At 39.9% G+C, this 19,068-nt stretch overlaps 1 protein-coding gene and 1 long non-coding RNA gene across 2 annotated transcripts in view; one reads left to right on the top strand and one right to left on the bottom strand.

Moving 5' to 3' along the window:
- The window catches only part of MINDY3 (MINDY lysine 48 deubiquitinase 3), a 52,193-nt gene extending 46,045 nt beyond the window's left edge, over positions 1–6,148 (bottom strand). The window contains exon 1 of the mRNA XM_061468348.1: positions 5,936–6,148. Coding sequence (XP_061324332.1) covers positions 5,936–6,032 — 97 coding nt within the window. The 5' untranslated portion in view covers positions 6,033–6,148. The remainder of the gene's footprint in view (positions 1–5,935) is intronic.
- The window catches only part of LOC133276955 (uncharacterized), a 56,839-nt gene continuing 43,508 nt past the window's right edge, over positions 5,738–19,068 (top strand). The window contains exon 1 of the long non-coding RNA XR_009746059.1: positions 5,738–5,785. This is a non-coding gene — a long non-coding RNA (uncharacterized LOC133276955). The remainder of the gene's footprint in view (positions 5,786–19,068) is intronic.

Genomic DNA, 19,068 nt, shown 5'->3' with positions numbered 1-19,068 from the left:
TACTATAATTATTTACCTATAAGAAATGTAAAATAGTACAATCATCATTCATCTTCCTTTTAATTTATAACCCTATTAAAAGCTCCATTAACCCCAATTTTTTTTTTTTCCAACATCACTACTGTTCTACAGCTTTGACCTCATTGACCCCATTTTTTTTTCCAATTTCACTACTGTTCTACTGCTTTAACCTTTTTTCTGGGCAGGGGGACAAGCAGGTCTAGATTCCATGTTTCTTTCTATACCTAACTGTTAAATCTTCTACATATAGTTTGCCAAAATTAATGTATGGCTTAGTTACTTACTCTTGGTTTTCATCTAACACTTCACATCATTGCCCAAAGCACTACAAAACACATTCTTTCATTATGACAGCCCCACTGCTTTCCTGCATCTCTTTATTATTTGCCTATTTCTCAAAATACTGCTGTGTTGTGTTTTTTTTTTACATCCAAGACAGTGTAGACATCAGTAACACTCATTTTACAAAGGATACCGCACACCTTCACTGTTTTCACTCTGTATGAGAATGAATGAAAGAAACAAAGGGAGTAGCTAAAGAGCATGAAACATTAACCTTGCTCTATCTCCGATCAAACTAGCTACAAAGATGCTGAGCTATTGCTTTTTTTGTCCTGTTCTCTGCAGAGCCGGCCTCTTGCCATGGAACCACATTTCTTTTTCTCTTTTGGAATACCAAAATGCCTGACAGGAACATGAGAACAAGCCATTATTACTCAAATACAAGGTTTACAACATGTCTTAATGTTTCATCCTTTTTCTAGAGCTGGGTGTAGAATGACAGACACATTTTGCATGTGGCTTTGGGTTTTCAAAGTGTGTTTTTATTGTAAACAAACTCCTGAAATTTTCTGTAGGGAAAAAAAATCCCAAATCAAACCAAACAGCCTTTTCTCACACACACAGAAAGAAAGGAGTACTACAGCAGTACCACAACAAAACTCCCACTTAATGGGTTGTGGATAAAGAGCAAGGAAGTCCTGGAAGGATTTGAGGAACGTTTCCAAATTACCTAGTAGGCTAGCACTAAACTGGGCAAAAAGCTTCCAGAAAACAAGATAAAATTCCAATGCATCTGCTTTCTTTCACACCTTTGTAAGAACTCAAACTCTTTTTGACTGAAACTTCTGAATCCAAACCCTGATAAAAGCCTTCAATGGCAGCATTCCTCAAGACATTTTATTTTCTTGAAGCCCATCAGACTTGCCTAGAATAAAGAATGGACTCACTAGCACTGTTACTTTTCTTGAAGTAAGGACAGTGTCTTTCCAGATATTCCTTTCTGGGCCTAGGCAGCAGGAAAGAGTTTCAGGGCTCACTAATTTTTTAGGTAACTGTGTTACAGGGCATTTCAAATTCTCACTGCTCTGCGGGTATTCCAATTACATCATTAGTCACCAGGCCCATTAGCCAGAAAATACAATCTTAAAAGCTTCACTTACATGTTCACACCCCATTTTTTCACAGTGAATGGTATCATCTATTCTCTTTCCAGTTTAACAGTGCTGAAAGGGCTGTTATTTACATACATAGTCTCTCAAAAACCTGTATTTCTGTTCCAAAGCCTAACTTTTCATTCAGCAAGCTTCACAAGAGGTTTTGAAACCTTCAGAATGAACCCATTATTTTAAGACAACTCTGTATTATGTTAATGCATTAAATAAACATTTAAATCTCATATACAATAGAAAGGCATTTGGCAGCCTAAAACAGCAAGATGTGGTTATTTTCTCTGTAAATAGTGTCATTACCCCAAAACCAATACGCTACTCCAAGAGAGGAAAGAAGAAAAAGGTTTACCAGTGTAAAACTGAGAACAGACTTCTTCCCTAGAGAAGGCTTTTAGGTAACTCTTCTCAGCACCATGTTCCCACTGTTTTTCCAAAAGCTACTGTTGTCTCACATTTAACAGTAGTATGCCTTGCGTTAGCAAGACAGACCGCTTCTTACAGGTGGAATTAGCAAATCTATTTAAACAGAAACACCTTCTACTTATACAGAAGCTCTAAGTTGGTGGTCATCAGTACTTGTTTCTTTGAAGGCCTTCTCACATGATGTTAAAATTCCTGGCCGCAAGTCTGGTTTCTAATTTATTACTTAATTTTTACAGATGCCTTAAAAGCAGCCCATAGACCATGACTTGAAGACCACTCATCAAGGTTTAATTTGCTAAGTGTGACTGGCATCTGTAAAGCAGAAGCTCCAACAGCAGTTTCACCAGACGATTTGCAGAGGCAATACTCACAGCAGACAAGCAGCAACAAGTAGGCAGAGGTCAGCCAACAGGTGTAACCACCTCCTCCACCTGTTTGTACAATCCACACTTGTCTATACTCTAACTGTGAATAATAAATGAAAAATGCTTTTCTTCCTGATTAACTGTTTACAAGTAATATGGAACTCAGAGATGGAAAGCAGACAAGTGCAAATATTCTATTAATCACAGCCATCAGAACATTTTACAAGAATTACAGAGATATCAATCACTATTTCTCTTCCATCACCCAAATTAATTTAAATTAAACTCAACACAGAGGAACACTTCTCAAATTGCTACTTCTATTTAAGACTTTAAAGAATGGCAAGTGTGCTCCTGCTCAAAATATATCTGCTTGTTTGGTAAAGATATTATTTCCTAGTAACCTTGATCTAATCATGGTCTAACAATATTATAGCTCCAATGACTAAACTCACTACTACAGAACCTAACTCCTCAACCAAGGATGTAACAAAAGCCAATCTGGCGATGTTTCAAAGTAGCGGACCAAAACCAGAGTTCCAAGCATGTAATAAACAGGAAACCTACAGAGAAGAGGGGAGAATGACAGCTTGTCTTTTCTATCTACTCTTCCAGCTCTCAGGCTGAAAGAGGATCTAGATAAAACACTTTTTTACATTGTACGTTATAGTTCATATACATGAACTATAGTATTAAAACTATATATACATATACATGAACTATAGTATTAAAACTTTCCCGCAATGCTTCTGAAGTTAAATAGTTATTTTGAGAAGACTGGCGCATACCTTTCTTTCCAAAGACCAGTGGGAAAACAGTTTAAGTAATTTCTAAAGGACGCTGCACCCAAACATGCCAGACATTCATAGCTGTGTAGACCTGATGCTACGTGCCTTAGGGCTGATCTGAAGAGTACCTCCATGAACAGCATTTGTCTCTTGGGTCAATGAAGAAAATAACTCCTAACAACAGTATGTTTCTTTAGGGTTCAGTCCTCCCTAACTCCTTCCCAAGTCATCATATTCATGCCAGGAAACACTGAAGTACAGAACCAAGCCTTTGCACTACATTCTCTGATTCTGTAGATACTGTTTTCCAAAATCACAAAGTTCAAACTGCAAATTCTTCTGCAACCATAAAAAGCTATTTAAAACAAACAAACAAACAAAAAAAAACACCAAAACAACCAACCAAAAACCAACTGCAACAACAGCTTTGCAACCATGCCTTTAAATCAGGAATCAAACCAGTATATTTAAAACTGCCAATGCAGCAAACTGTGGGAGTTAGTCACTAACTTCAAACAGCACAGCATGCTAGCTAGGTCAGTTCTGTTAACTGCCTACAGAACCCAGAACAGCCTGCCCTCAGTTCTGACCAAACAACTATGATGGTTAATGAGTTTGGGGCATGACAAGGATTCCCAGAACACTGCTATCTTTACTGAGAAACTGGCTGCTTCGAGTCTTACATTACTCAACACCCTCCCTGCTCTCTACTTTTCTTTCCAACTGTAAATTATAATTCTTAACTTCCAAATGGTTTGAGAAAGGATCAGACAACATTCAGAAAGTATCTGAAATAAATACCAGTGTTGGCATGACACCCTAAGAAAACTCAAACCCAAACTACAAAAAAAAAACCAAGCACCAGACCAGTTCTATGATACTTTCCGTACATACGACGTGAAACAAGGGTGTGTCTTTTAAACTTTGTGGAAATAATAAAGCTTGATTTTTATGCTCGAGGTTTTTTTAATCTTGATGAGTCAGTTTTGCAAAACTCCTCTGTAGTAAGTAAATGGTGCAGAACTTTTTCAACAGAACAGAAATCGAAAGTTGGGTAAATATATTATGCTGCTACACAATATAAAGAACCAAGACTGACTTTCTTGATTCCCAGCACAAATCCTCCAAACAACACACTAGCTTACTGTCATGCGGTTTTACTACATGAAATTGACTATAGTAAAGAGGATACAGAGAAGGGAACAGATATACTACACAGTATAGTTACAGGACTTTTCCCAAAGACAGTTAAGAAATAATAGCTCCTTTCCAGGACCCACCAAGAACACAAGGCCTGTTCCATTAATCTTTCACAGGATCACATATGTGGGACATCACAACACACATTCCAGTAGATACTGAAACTGCTAAAATTTCTTATACAAACTATCCTGAAAAATGTCAATTTTGGTATAACATTACTAGTTAAAGAAATAATTAAACATTTTAACACTACTTTTTCTGACTTCGCAAAAACCTTGTACTGAAACAGAAATACTCGACCAAAACTTGAGATATTTTAAGAAATAATTATATTTCAATTCAAATAATTGATTCAGTAAAAAAAAAGTAGCACTTTATTAGGCCTGCTTAAATTCTAGACCTTAGAAGGAATTTAGCACTTTTCCCCCCAACTATTTCTCACTGAATTATCTGAACACAAATCAACCAATGGAAAAAGACAGGAGAGTCTCTGTGTACTCTGGGTCCTGTGAGAAGGGAGAAGCTGTGCAGCTCCCAAATCAACACCACACATGCATCTACTGAAATTACGTAAATGACAAAACTCATGTTAAAAAAAAACAAACAGAAGAGCAAGGAACAGAGAGCACTAAAAACATCTTTCTGTTTCGGCCTACATTAACATGAGACCTGAACGCATTATATTATTTTTTTCATCTATGAATTCCACTATTATTTGGAGATTTTCCTCCATGAATTAGTGATGTTTTTATTTAAATGTTCATAACCATTAATAGAATTCTTCAAAGTCCGCAGTAAGTTACAGAGAAGGCTACTACTCCGTTTTCCAGCCAGGACAGGTACACAGACCGTTTTCCTGCGCATTATTTTTATTGGTAAAGTCTCTTTACTACACCCTGCAACTGCAGTTTTGGAAGAACACCACGAGGTCTCCATCAAGAAGAAACTATGTGCAGGTTGCATAATTTAAGTACGGTAAAACACCTTACAAATACCTCAGGTTCCACGGCTGTTCTGCTCTCTTGCCCCACCCTAAAGACGGCGTGCACCTGCTTCAACCGCGAAAGAACCAGTTTAACACAACGTGTGGGTCTCTGCCCCAAGCCTGCCCTCGCTTTCGCCACGTCTATTTAAGACTCCCATGTTTTTCCTCCCCCCCCCCAATAAATAAATAAATAAACCCCTCAGACAACTCGTGCTCACGTTCCCACAAGCTATGCAAATAACGGCACAAGACGCTGTGAGATACATTTAAGAAGCGCCGTCCCCTCCCCACTGTTTCAAGGTCCTTTGCAGGTTTGTGGCAAAAGACGACCGAGCTGCAAAACCATAACGCTTACCCAGTGAAACTGCTGTATCATTTCTCCCGCGGGCCACACGCGGAGTTGCCTGTGACGGGAACATGAACGACAACGACTACCCCCCACCCCCGTCCTCTTTCACAGCTGCGCGGGGGGACCGCCGGCCCTCTGGGAGACGGACAGCCCCGCGCCCGCCGCGGAGGCGGCAGGGAGACCGCCCGAGAGAGCTGTGGGTGTGTCTGGGCAGGTGGGCCGAGAGCTGTGGGGTGGGCCGAGGGTCAAGCAAGGTCCCCGGTGAGGAGGGGGCAGAAGGCCGGGCAGACACCGGGCCGGGGGAAGGGCCGGGCGGGGAGCGGGGGCCAGGGCACGGCGCACGCAGATACCTTGCGCCCAGCGGCAGAAGATGGTGTCGGCCAGTCCGCGGGGCCCGGCCTTCTTGCCCCACACCAGGTGGACAAGTTCCTGGCCCGCCTCAGACATGACGGGGCGGCGGCGGCCCTGAGGCCGGGCGGGCGACGGGACTCCCGACAGCAGATCTCCTGTAGCAGCCGCGGCCCCTGCGCAAGGGAGGGGCCGCACCGGGAGGGCGGGGCCGGGCGGGGCGCTCGCGCGCCGGTGGGCGGGACCTGGCGGGGCGCCACGGGGAGATGCGCATGCGTGGCGGTCGCTTTTCCGCTTCCCCAGCAGGCCCTACTGCTTCCGCGGGCGGTGCGGGTGTAGTGGGGAGAGGAGAGGAGAGGAGAGGAGAGGAGAGGAGAGGAGAGGAGAGGAGAGGAGAGGAGAGGAGAGGAGAGGAGAGGAGAGGAGAGGAGAGGAGAGGAGAGGAGAGGAGAGGAGAGGAGAGGAGAGGAGAGGAGAGGAGAGGAGAGGAGAGGAGAGGAGAGGAGAGGAGAGGAGAGGAGAGGAGAGGAGAGGAGAGGAGAGGAGAGGTTAGGCTGGCTCGGGCGGTGGGCAGGTAGGCGGTGAGGAGGGCTGCGCTGCGCTGTCTCGGTAGGTACCAGCTGCCCGGCTGGTAGCGAGACCTCAGCTTGGTGTGTAGGGTGTGTGTAGATGAGCGTAGCACTGAACCCAAATAGTAGCCAGCATGGAATCATTCTGTGATTTTACAATCAAGCGTAAGGCGTCTCTGCTCATGGCAGCGGGGTTGTAACTAGATAATCTTAAGGTCCTTTCAAATCCAGATCATTCTGTGATTCTGCGGTTGTCAGCCACGGCTGCAAGGCCAGTTTCTTCAGCAAGGAGGTGCCATTAGCCTCTCGCCCTCTGGGTTCGGCCCGGCCGCTGCTTACACTGCGGGTTGGGTGCTACTCTGCACGGGCCGCTCCAGGCAATTCCTTAACTGTTGAGCTGCGGGGAGTGCACTGAAGGAGTTTGCCTTTAAGGTTTTATGTGAAGCAGACAGTAGTCAAGTGTTAAGGCTTCCAATCATGCATATGGACTGGATATATCAAGATGCCTCAGGAATTCAGTCACGCCAGTGTTTAGAGTGTTTTTCTTTAGTCTTCTATAGTGGTGTGGAAGTGCTAACCTAACATAGGTAAAATGTAGCGCTACCATATGTACATGAAATCTCTATACTATTTCAGAAACAGTTCTTTTAGCTGGCGGTACATACATTTCATACAGTGGTTTGAAACAATGAAAGGTAGACATCTGATTTTCTTAGACCACTTAGGAGTGGTGTTAGATGGACATCCTGTCAACTTGAACATATTTTTATTCGGGAAGTAACTTCTTTTAATGTAGTAATGATTTTTTTTTTTTTTTTTTTCCCAGCAGACATTCTAGAAATAAAAGTTGCCTATTTTTATTACAGATAATTGCCATTCTAATGGGAATTCTTCGTTAAGGTTTTGTGGTCAGTGTTGTGCACTAGATTAACATAGACTTCATTAAACAAAATTCTTCCAAAGGGTGGTAATTACTACCACTGGCAAAACTGGATTAAGGATGTTCTCTTAGAAAAAAGTGTTTCAATCTAAAAATTTTCTAGGTGAGGCTATTGCATATGCCATCTTAGAATTCTTTATGTCGTGTACAGATGGATTGTGCTGTGATGTGCCTACTCACATCATTACATACACTCGTTACTTTTGTGGAGATTAAGCACATAGGGAGATTTAAATGTGCGGTCATTCTGCTTTAAGTATGTGAATGGTCAGTAGCAGGGTGTTTAAAAGCTTTCTGACATGTCATGCCACAAATTGATCAGAAGATGGTGTGGTTGTACTGATTTTTAAGCATTTTCAAATAGCTGAGCGATTAAACATTTTCTGAATAATTATTACTGGCAAGCCATCAATTTCCTTTGGTATCAATTACAGAATGGATTCTGGATTTGCATAAGTAATGCTTTTAATGGACACTTTCTGATTTTTAGCATGAAGAAAGAACTCCAAATGAGAAAGAATTTAAAGGCATAACAACAAAATCATGTTCTGGACATACTATAATAAAGGTCATAATGTTTTTATTTTCTCTGTGATTCGAATCAATTTTTCAGTAAAATGCAAATTATGTAGCTGTAGTATTTTGAGTTTAATGCTAGGTATAGTAGGGTTGGAATTGTAACATCCCATAAGAAGGAGGCAAATATCAAAGTGTATGTATTTTAAAGTGTATTGAATATAGCTTTGAAATATTTCAGAGTATGTATATCACAATGGTGTGATGGTGCAAGCATAAGTCAACTAGCTCAACAAAGTTCGGACAATCCATTGATAGGAAGGCTTTATGAGGCGGAGGAAGGAACTGCAAGTTTTAGCCCATCTCCTCAAGCTGCTAGGCTTGTTCTGAGGAAGCAAACTTAGGTTGTCATGGATGCTCAGGGTGTAGTCTGAAAAAAAAAATTTGGTGAATGAGTGGAGAATTGAGGGGCACTGTAAAACAAAGGTGCTGAATCTACAGCTGGACGATGGCCACTGCTGTGTGGAAGAGGGATTGTACCACCCTGAGGCACCAAAAGGCTGGAAAAGTTCCTCCATTTCCCTCTCTGGTGCATTGAATCATTATTTGTGTGTTGTCAAAATGAAGTTAATTAGAATGAGAGTGCCCTGTGATGGGTACAAACAGGTATTCACACTGAAAGAGGCATAAGGAAAAGCTCAGTCACAAACTTGGGAGCTCTGAGCAGAAGAGGTGCTGCAGTTTAATGTGCAAATAAGTGCAATTGTTTTACTTTTTCCTCGTAGTTGGAAGAATGCTTATCAGCTGCGCATCTGTGATTATGAGCTAGCAGCTAATACTCCTGTAAAGTCATAATATCAAGTTGAATCTGTATTTCTAACCCAACTTAGAATGACAAATAGCCACATTTTGGTGTGGTGGCAGTTTTGTTGTGTGGCAGTGATAGTGAGCTTTTAGGCTAATGCTCTGTGCTATGTAAAAATGACTTAACTTCTGAAATGACTGTTGTATATCTCTGGTATTGCTAATTTGCTCCATGTAGTTTGAACACAGATATGAGAAAGCATGTCTTCAGAATTCCTATACTGACAAAAGCAAAGACAGGAATGAGAGACACAAGCTGTAGAGTGATTTTATCCATCTTGATTTGGTTGGCATACAGCATGTGGGGTTCAATATAGACAAAAAATAATGAATCTGGGAACAAGGAAGCAATTTTGGGCATATGTACCAATTGGAACAATCTGCTATGTGCTGGTTAGGAAAAATGTTAGGGAATTACTTTGGAAATACCACTGAAACCATTAGCTTTACTGTTCTGCTAAGAGGCAGGATATTCAACAAAGTGATCCCACACTAGCCATATAACATGCATTATTATTAAACAAGCACATTATAGCAAATAAGCGCACTAAAGCAAACAAGCACACTAACCCGAATCAGGTATATATCTCCATATATAATAAATAAGCACAATAAAGTGAATCATACATATATATATATAACACAGAGGAAAATTAGCAGTGCATCACCAATTATCACCTAATCATCATCCAGGCCCACACTCCAAGCTTGGAAGCCCCATTTCAGATGATGCCAGGAGTCTCAGATAACTGGGGAAAATTTCTATGTGGTGCATCCACCACGTGGTGAGGCTTCAGATTTGGCTACAAGAGGGTCCTGCTTTTATACCCTTACAAAAACAGCCTGGCTTTATGCCAGGTTTCTTATCGTTTACTCATGGCTGTGCAGTTTCTCGTGATCTCCGTGTTTGCGCGGAGTGTTGCGCAGGCACCCTGGTGTGGCCAAGTATGAAAGCCATAGAAGAGCACCATGCTTGTGTTTTCCTGCTTGTTTCTGGCAAACAGTCACAGTGAACATAAATATATATACTTTATCAAATACACTTTGACAAAAACATACTTTACTATGTCCCTTACAATCATGAGCAGGTTCAACTCTCAGCTAGGGTCCCATCCATTACACTAAAAAAAAAATGGCAAAAAGGAAACTGTACAATCAGCTGTAGAAAATGACACTGAATACAAGTGAATGAGACTGTGAATGTCATCAGTTATGTCTTCTGATCTCCTACTGCTTATCTTTTAAGTTTTGGGCATTCATAAGTTAGTGATATGTATGCCAAAAAAAATGGGACTGGAAAATACGTGGGTGAATTTGTGGAGGTTGCAGTTAGTGAGGAGGAGACTAAAAAGGAGGATTAGGAGAAAAGCATATGAGAAGACTGGTATTTTGGAATTAGGAACATACCAGGGCTTCGGTTTTTAAAGGTTATTGTTTTTTTTCACTATGGGAGAAACTATGCGCTCAGTCATGTCTAATATCAGGTTGACTTATGAATAGAATGTGTGAACACTGTATAGACACTGTGAGCAATGTATGACACTGAAGAGAATGTGTGTGGATTGGAGTATTTTCTAAAAATATGAAACAGTGTTTAAATCTTGTTTCTATGGACCCTGGGTTGTATGAACGGTACTGTAAAGTCAGGGTTTCATGAAAGACAAACCAGCAGACTTCTGTGCATATTGGGTCTTTTCCTCCTTAGCATGTTTAGACGTATGCAAATCAAGAAAGATTAAAAATTGCTACTCTGTAGTATTGCTTGGATATATTCTGAGTAGAATGCACAGATTTGAACTACTTTTTCAAATAGTTTCTATTAAATGTGCAAGTTTTGTTTTGGTTGGTTTACTTGGGTTTTTTTTTCTTTAACGTTGGACTGCCATCATGTGGCACTTTTAGAAATAGCTGCAAGTTCTATTTTTTTTTTCCTCGTAAATAATATGCACTGTTCACTTATTTTTTTTTCCCTTGTGAAATGCTGTTAATTCCCTCTGCAGACTGGTTTGGTGGTTTTGGGTTTTATTAGGCAAACATAGCAATAGCCGTTTTCTTCCTTCTAGTCTCTAATCCAGACTCACTTGGTTTATCTTGATTCTGTTGATCTCAGTACGTAACACCTCACAGCAGTTCACTACATGTAACAAGAAGATAAAGAACATAAGCATATATTCTATATGTGTGCAGGCCCTTTTGGTTTACTTAATGTATTTTTTAAGGATTAAGTCTATTCATGAAAGTTTTTGTATTAATTGAGAGTTTATGGGCTTACAGGTATGAACTGATGACAATGAGCAGTACAAATTACAGATACTGTATATTTTTGCCAGAGAAATATCAATAAAGTTCATCTACAGTGACATAGCTTTGTCTTACTTGTCTTCAAAAATTTTTTGTCTGGTTTGGGTAGTAGGAAAACCAAATATATTAATAAATGTTAAGCAGCTTAGTGCGTCCAGCTCCAAAGGGAATCACAGTGCTGGTATGTAATGGTACATTTATTCTATTTAGATTTATTTAAATTGTTCTGATATTAGTGAGGAGGTAGAATTGCCTATAACAATTATAAGTTTCCTACAATTCCATTTTCTGTTACTCTTTTCTTTTAATCACTTCTCCTCCCCCCCCCCCCCCCAGCTAAGCAAAAATCACACCATGAGGTCTATATAGGTAAAAAAGGTTATGAAGAAGTTGAAGCATTATGGTGGGCTAGAAAGGGCAATTGAACCAAATCACAAGTGTTTACTTGTTTACCTGTTGTTTGGATACCTAACATGCTACCAATGCCTGTGTGCCAGGCCTTTGTTGATAGTGGAACATGAAGTGTTATGTACCTGTTTGGTACAAAAACTCCACTCAAAATTCCATTTGTGTGCACATTTGTGTCTGGGGAATAATGAATGTTATCATTTTACAAGATGCTGATTACTCCCTTTCTTGCAGCAGAGGTAAGCTCTGGACTGTGGCTGATACTGATTTTTCCAACTTGTTCTCAGTTGGGGTAAACATAATTGTAGTAGCAGTGGTGATGAAGTGGCAAGAGAGAGAGTCACCGATCCCTGTTATTTTGCTCAGGCTAGCCAGTAAGACACTATAGGGAAGCAACAAGAACACAGTGTCACGTTTCTCTGCTCAGTGTCCCCATCCTGAATTGGGGTATCCAGGTTCATTGTCTGGCAGAGGAAAAGGCCCCACAATCCAGGGAATGCGCAGAGTAAGTTGCTTTCTGCCAGCAGGAGGATGGAGAGGGAAATTGGGGCACAAAAATTAAATCCCTCAGGTGCCAAGGGACATACTGTGGCCCTGAGACTTGCATGGTTCCTTTTGTCTCTTCTTAGGCCTCTTTATTTTGAGAAGAGGGTAAAAACTTGTATTTTGAGCTGCGCGTTATCACCAGATTCTCTGAGTAGGTAGATTCCAAGTCTCAGAAACAGAAAGCTCCGATGTATCTTATTTTCTCTTTCTAAACATTGGATTAGTGCTAGATTTGAAAAAATTCTTGGAGGACTGACTCCTATTGAAATTATAGAAGAGAGAAAATGGGCAATTTCTTGGTGGATATTTGCCATCAGAATCTGTCCATGAGATAAAACAAGCTGTTGATTAGCCTGAGTGTGTTAATGTTTGGGATTGACGTCCTTAAGAAATGGGAAGGAATTTCTGGAGAATCACAACTTTCTGTAATAGCCAATATAGCAAGTTAAAAAACATTCTTACACACACGCACACATATATATATATAGTATCTTAATGCTATAGATGATAGTTTAGGCTTAAGTGAGCTGTTTAAAACTGTTGGAACTAGAACCGATGAGTGAATACCCATGTATGTTACCATAAAAGTCGGTTGGAGAAACTCTCTGAGACTCATTTGGAGTTTTAGAAAGCAGGCATTCATTATTGTCGTGCTGGGCACATAGCGAATTGTTTCGCAAAGGTGAGTGCTCCTGTTATGTGCCTTCAACAGCTATATACTTAGCATGCTCATGCATATTTACAGGAACTAATTATAATATTTGCATCCTAATTAAGTGTGTGCTTTCTTGCTGAGCAGGGGGTGGTCTCTGGTGGTTGTCGATAGTCTTCCTCACTGTGTTTACTGAATGACCTCAGTGCTTGCACATGCTTGCAAGGTTCTAGTGCTGAGTTAGCAGTGGCATGTCCTTGCTTCTGTTCTGTTCCAGTCTCACTCTGCTATCTTGAAGGCTAGCATCCTTGGTCTTATTTACTGTCTCTTTAAGTTATCACTCCCATGGTGTTCCTTCCCCCATCAGCCAAACATACCTTTCTCTCTATGTGTTAGTAAGTTAGAACAGTTTGGGCTATTCTGCTATGTTAAAGGCACACACACTGTTGTTAGTTTAAAATTTAAGCCTACCTGTATTAATACTACAACCTACACCAGAACATAATGATTCTACTCATTGTTGCATTTCATTTAAGATCAGTAAATGTAAGTATGGAAAAAAGTATGACAGAAAATGGACTATTTTAGAAACAGTCATTTATTCATTTTTTGCCAGTTATCACGTCATTTTCATGTTGTTTAAAGGCAAGAGTCTTTTTTTTTTTTTTTATTCTTTCCCCTCCCAAAGCATGCTGAGATTTTCTCTTATTTTTCAAATAAAATGATCTTACAGAGACAGGTAAAATTTAAACATTCAGTTATCCTTATATAATGATATCCTTGTATGCTGTGAATCATATACAGCAAATACCTCTGGATTATGGCCTGCAATATTTTTGGAGAGAAAAAGGAAAAAAAATTGGCATTGTAATTGGCAAGAAAAAGTCTGTAATTATTAAGACTATTAGGAATATAATTAAATTAAGAATGTCAAGTACCAACACAGTGATGTTAATACTGTATCTCTGGCATTATTAGTTCCAAGTGGCTCAGACAAGCTTAGTGTGACATGAGTGGGCTAATAACTTGTTCTGCAGTGACTGCCCTCTGGTTAATTGCATAGTTTACCTAGCAGTGACAGTGCACTGAAGAAAAGATAAAAAGAGCTAGTAATGCAGTTAAATGTTTAAAAGGCAATTTTAGTAACGTGAACTACATTTCAAACTGAAACACTATTTGAAACAAAAAAAAGAATTGTTTATTTTTAATAAAGTTGTATTGAAATATATTAATAGTATTGAAATGTTAACAGAATTAAATGCACGTAATTTAGTCAAAATTGGATGGGAAAGTTCCAGTTTTGCAAAAGGACTAGTTTCCTGCAGAAAATTCCGTCAAAGTATTTAGACCAGTTTTACTTTTTATCTTGGAAAGAATGGGGGGAAAGTTAGTTTTGCTGGGAAAGTTTTGTGTTGGAAGAATGCAGAAGGAAGAGGTTGTTCAGGTTGCTGATAGGAGAAAATGAAGATACTCAAAAGTCTGTATTAAAAGGGACAGGAACCTCATTCTGTACATGTGGCCATCAAAACCATTCGCCCACTTAAGTGACTTGCTGTCTAAATTATTTTTCTTACTTTCACAGGTTTTCTGTTATGAATTATTTTCTGAAAGCCTGGCACAGTTGTGCTCCTCTTTATGTTCTCATCTCTTTTTCATCTACAGTACTTATGTTTCATGACACCTGCCTTTTGTTTAATTTTCCATCCTTAACCATTGTTCTGACACCTTAAGTATCAATATAAAGGTTATTACTTTTTTATTCCTGTATGACATTTTGTCCTTCAAGTCTGTTATGGAAATTCATTATTTCATCTTTTTTTCACAGACGTAGCTGAAAATCTCATCTACTTTCATACTGATACCCTTTCCCTAAGAGTCTGTGAGTTCCTTGGGCCTGTGACACACTCTGCAAAAGTGTCACATATCTGTGACATTTTAAGAATACATAAGGAAGAATACAAGGACAAGAGATTCACAGCAAGAAACCATGTTGGGAACCATAGATTTGTTTAGAGGAGATGCTGGGCAGCACTGAGAAAAGCATCCATCAGATAAGAAACCTTAGGGAAAGGGAGGTCATGAGTAAGTTACTGTAACTTCGGAATGGATTTGAGATGGGTCGTTTCTTTCATCAGAAGGTGAATTTCTACTTCCTCCTTATGAAATGTTATCATCACACCAGCCTATAATATAGGATTTTTATCCATCAGTATGGCTTATATATCATTTATTGTATAGACCATATATGTGTGAGTCAGGCACTCAACCTTGTGGTTGCTTCAGATCATTAAAATTGACAGGTTTACTAAATTTGAATATAAGTTCTTTGTCCACTAGAGGGTGTTGTGGTTCTTAGAATAGCTAGAATAATACTACTTAGTTTGACTAAAGTCAGTGCAATAAAAAAATCCTTGGCGCAATCGGGTGGCTAAGAAATTAAGGGTCAGGGAGCTTTGCTGATTTATAGCAGCTGAACATCTGCTTTGGAACACACAAAATGAAGGATTTGAAATTTATGGTTTTCCACAACAGCCATGACTTGTCCCTGTTTTACATACTGTTGGCTTTTTTACTGACAACTTTAATTCTTGAACATATAAACCACTTTATTCTTTTTTCTTTTAAATTTCTCCACCTACAAAATTATGCTGACATTTTTGTTTGCTTTTCATTTTCTTATTTTCTTTATAACAAAAGAACACTAGTAAAATATAATATGTGTTCTCCCATTCATTCATCATTCTAAGCAGCAATTGAGAGGCATCAAAGCTTCAAGAGATGATTGTAATCTAGAACTGTTTAGATGAATTAGGAACATATCCTCAATACCATGTTCCTCTCTTAGTTAAACACTCTGTAGAATAATAGAAGTATTTCCTCAGTACTACATTCCTCTGTTAATTAAAACAATCTGTTCTTGAGATAAAATTCGTTGACTGGTTCATGGTCCTCATGGACCAAGGACCATAACTGGGAGTGTTATGTAAGGTTTTCTTTTAAATTTTGCCATTAGGTGAAAACAAGTAAGGTTCCATTTTGTACAAATTCAGTTTGTACTGAAGGGGGCCTACAAGGATGTGGGAGAGGGGCTCTTCATCAAGGACTGTAGCGATAGGACAAGGGAGAGTGGGTTTAAAATTAGACAGAGGCAGTTCAAGTTAGATATAAGGAAGAAGTTCTTTCCTGTGAGGGTGGTGAGGCACTGGAAGGGGTTGCCCAGGGAGGTTCTGAATGCTCCATTGCTGGCATTGTTCAAGGCCAGGTTGGACGGGGCTTGAGTGACATGGTTGAGCGTGAGGTGTCCCTGCCCACGGCAGGGGGTTGGAACTAGATGATCTTAAGGTCCTTTCCAACCCAAACCATTCTATGAGTCTAAATTCATTGGATTTTATAAAATTCAGTTCCAGAAAGGTCTGAGGCTATTAGGAGGCTATTTTATTATGAGTCTGAGGCTATTTTTTTCCCCTCTTCTTACTTCCCCTCTGCCCCTTTGAAATATACTAAATATCTTTAGGTACTACATGCTCTTAGAAAAATATATGAACTCCTGAAAAGTAAGACTAAGAAGAAAGCTTTCCATCCAGCACAATAGTGTGACTTCTGGTAACACTGCTGTTCGGAAGGAATAATCAGCAGATTAATCTAGAGTATTATGGCAACTCTCATCTTAAGATGGCTGGCTGTGGAAAACAGAGGTGACAGCCTGGTATTGGGGCATCTTGTTGAGTCACTAGAAATGGTTGAAGTTGAAATGCTTGTTATTAAGTCATATGAAACTGGTAACGTCAGTGCCTGTTCTGCAATTTGACATATGGTACCTCCTTGCATAATGTTCTACAAAACTTAGCACTACATGAAGCACGTATGGATGAGTTTCAAAATCCATTCTTCTCTACTATTGCCTCACCATTTTTTTTGTTTTATAAATCATCATAAGCAGTTAGGATTAGTATACAGTCAGTGGCATCACCTATGTGCAGAGAAATCCTAGAGTAGCTTTCTTCACTTCTTTAATAGCTTAATTCTGGAGCAGTCAACTGAAAGCAAAATGCAAGAGCATGTCAGGAGCTGTGAATGTAAGTTGGTGCTATGATTAATCACATGACAAGAGTGGAGCATTTTTGGCTTGGCAACTTTCACATGACCCTGAAAGTTAAAATCAGTGTGCAGCTTAATGTGGCAAAAATTTCAACAAGCTTTGTGTATTTCAGTGAAAAAATATGTTAATTTCAAGGAATTAGTGGTGAGGATGTATACCCTAAACTTTGCACCTCTGAGCTTCCAGTGTCATTGCATTTGCATCAGAAGTTGCTACCCTGACAGAACAAATGAAAATCTTGAGGGAGATGCAAGGTCAGCAGGTAACTGGTTGTGGCTTCCCAGATTTCTGGATTATTTTATTATTATTATTATCATTATTTTTATTTAATAGTTTGCACTAGTTGAAAACAGTTGCTGAGCAACTTGTCCCTGTATACTCTGGCTTCCTTATCTGTGGTAAGCTTTCTTCGGGTTGCCTATATATCCTCTGTTCCATGTGGTCCGTGCCACATTCCATTCTATGATGAGATGACTAGCTGAGCAGATAAGGGGAGAGCAGTGGATGTCATATGTCTTGCACTTAGCAAGGCCTTTAACAGTCTGCCTAGTATTCTTACAGCCGAACTGCCAAACTATGAACTAGATAAATAGACAGTAAGGTGGGTGGAAAATTATCTCAACCCCTAAGCTTTAAGGGTGGTGATCACTGGTACAAAGCTCACAGCTGGCTATGAGTGTCATACCTCAGGGATTGATACCAACCATGCTTGTCTTCAGTAAGAACTTGTACACTGGATAGAGTGCATCCTTTGCAAGTTTGGTGCTAATATGAGTTGGAAAGGGCCATCAGTACACTGGAGGGCAGGGCTGCTGGTTGAGGGATTTCATCAGCCTCCAGAAATGGGCTGTCAGGAATCTCATGAAATTCACCAAAAGCAAATGCGAAGTCCTGCATCTGGGGTGGAATGAGCCCATGCAAGAGTACAAGGCGGGACTGGCTGGCTAAGAGGCAGCTTTGTAGAAAAGGATCCAAGGTCCTTGAGGGCAGTGAGTTGCACCTGGTAAGGAAAGCCTGCTACATTAGGAGGATAGTCAGCAGGTGGAGGGGAAGTGATGGTTCTTTCCCTCTTTCTGGCATTTGTGAGATCACATATCTACTGCTGTATCCAGTTTTGGCTTACCCTGCACAGCAAAGACATTGACAGAGTGGAACAAGTGCATCAGAGGGCCATTGAGATGCTTCAGGGGCTGAAACCCATGATATACAAAGGAAGGACTAAGAGACATATTTGTTCCATCCTAAGAAAAGGTGGCTAATGTAACCGAGGGAGTCTTAACTGCTGTATATGACTACCAAACAGAAGAATGTTGAGAGGACAGAGCTAGACTTTTACCAGAGGAGCACCGTGGAAGGACAGGAGGCTGTGACATGAGAAACTCCATCCCAGTGCAAAGGGAAAATCTTTTGCCCCAGGAGTGGTCAAATGCTGGAGCAGGTTGCCTGGATAGGTTGTCGAATCTCTACCCATGGAGATACTTTAAACTCAAGTGGCTATTGCCTTCAGCAGCTGGATCTATATTGTAGTAGGAGGTTGGTGTAAATGTTCTCCCATGGTTCCTTCCAACTGACATGATTCTCTCTGAGGGATTCATTTACATGGTAGTCATCAAGTGTGTATGGACTAAGAGAGATCTATTTCTCTTTATTCATATTTTTAAAGTAGAAAATAGTGGTCAATAGTATTTTGTTTTGCATGGGACAGTATAAAGATGAAACAACTAAAATTGAGAAGAAATAAGTTACGAATTTTCATTTGTATGGTATGTTACTTGAATCTTGGAAATGCATGAACAGTATTACAGTTATTTCACCTTCTCCATCTTCTTGATATTTCATTTGATATCGAGTGCTTTGATTAGCAGCTTAGGAGTTTCCTACTGGAAGTCTCTTGGGGCCTTCCAACCCCATTAATAGCTAGAAAATTAACAGGCTTTGAGAATTTTCCCTCTGACAGTCCAGTATTTGAAAGCTTAAAAAAGAAAGGTTTGTATGTAGTTAGTAATCAGTTAGAGGGTCATCTTTGTTTCCTTAGGCTAATGATCCAGAGAGGAAAAGCACAGGACAAAAATAGTGTGCAATATATACCAAAGTCTAAAGTCTGGTATCAGGTAGGTTGACTACTGCACATTGATAATTGAGCCATTTCTAGTCTTTCTTGGGTTTCTCTCTCTTGTAATCCCCCCCCCCCCCCCAAGTTATATATTTCTTGTATCAAATAATTTTACTCAGAAATAAAT

Source organism: Pezoporus flaviventris, unplaced genomic scaffold (assembly GCF_033815535.1).
Source record: "Pezoporus flaviventris isolate CSIRO_AGI_PZ_B2104156 unplaced genomic scaffold, CSIRO_AGI_Pfla_v1 ptg000047l, whole genome shotgun sequence".
NCBI lineage: Eukaryota > Metazoa > Chordata > Aves > Psittaciformes > Psittacidae > Pezoporus > Pezoporus flaviventris.
This window is presented reverse-complemented; position numbering and strand designations above follow the sequence as displayed.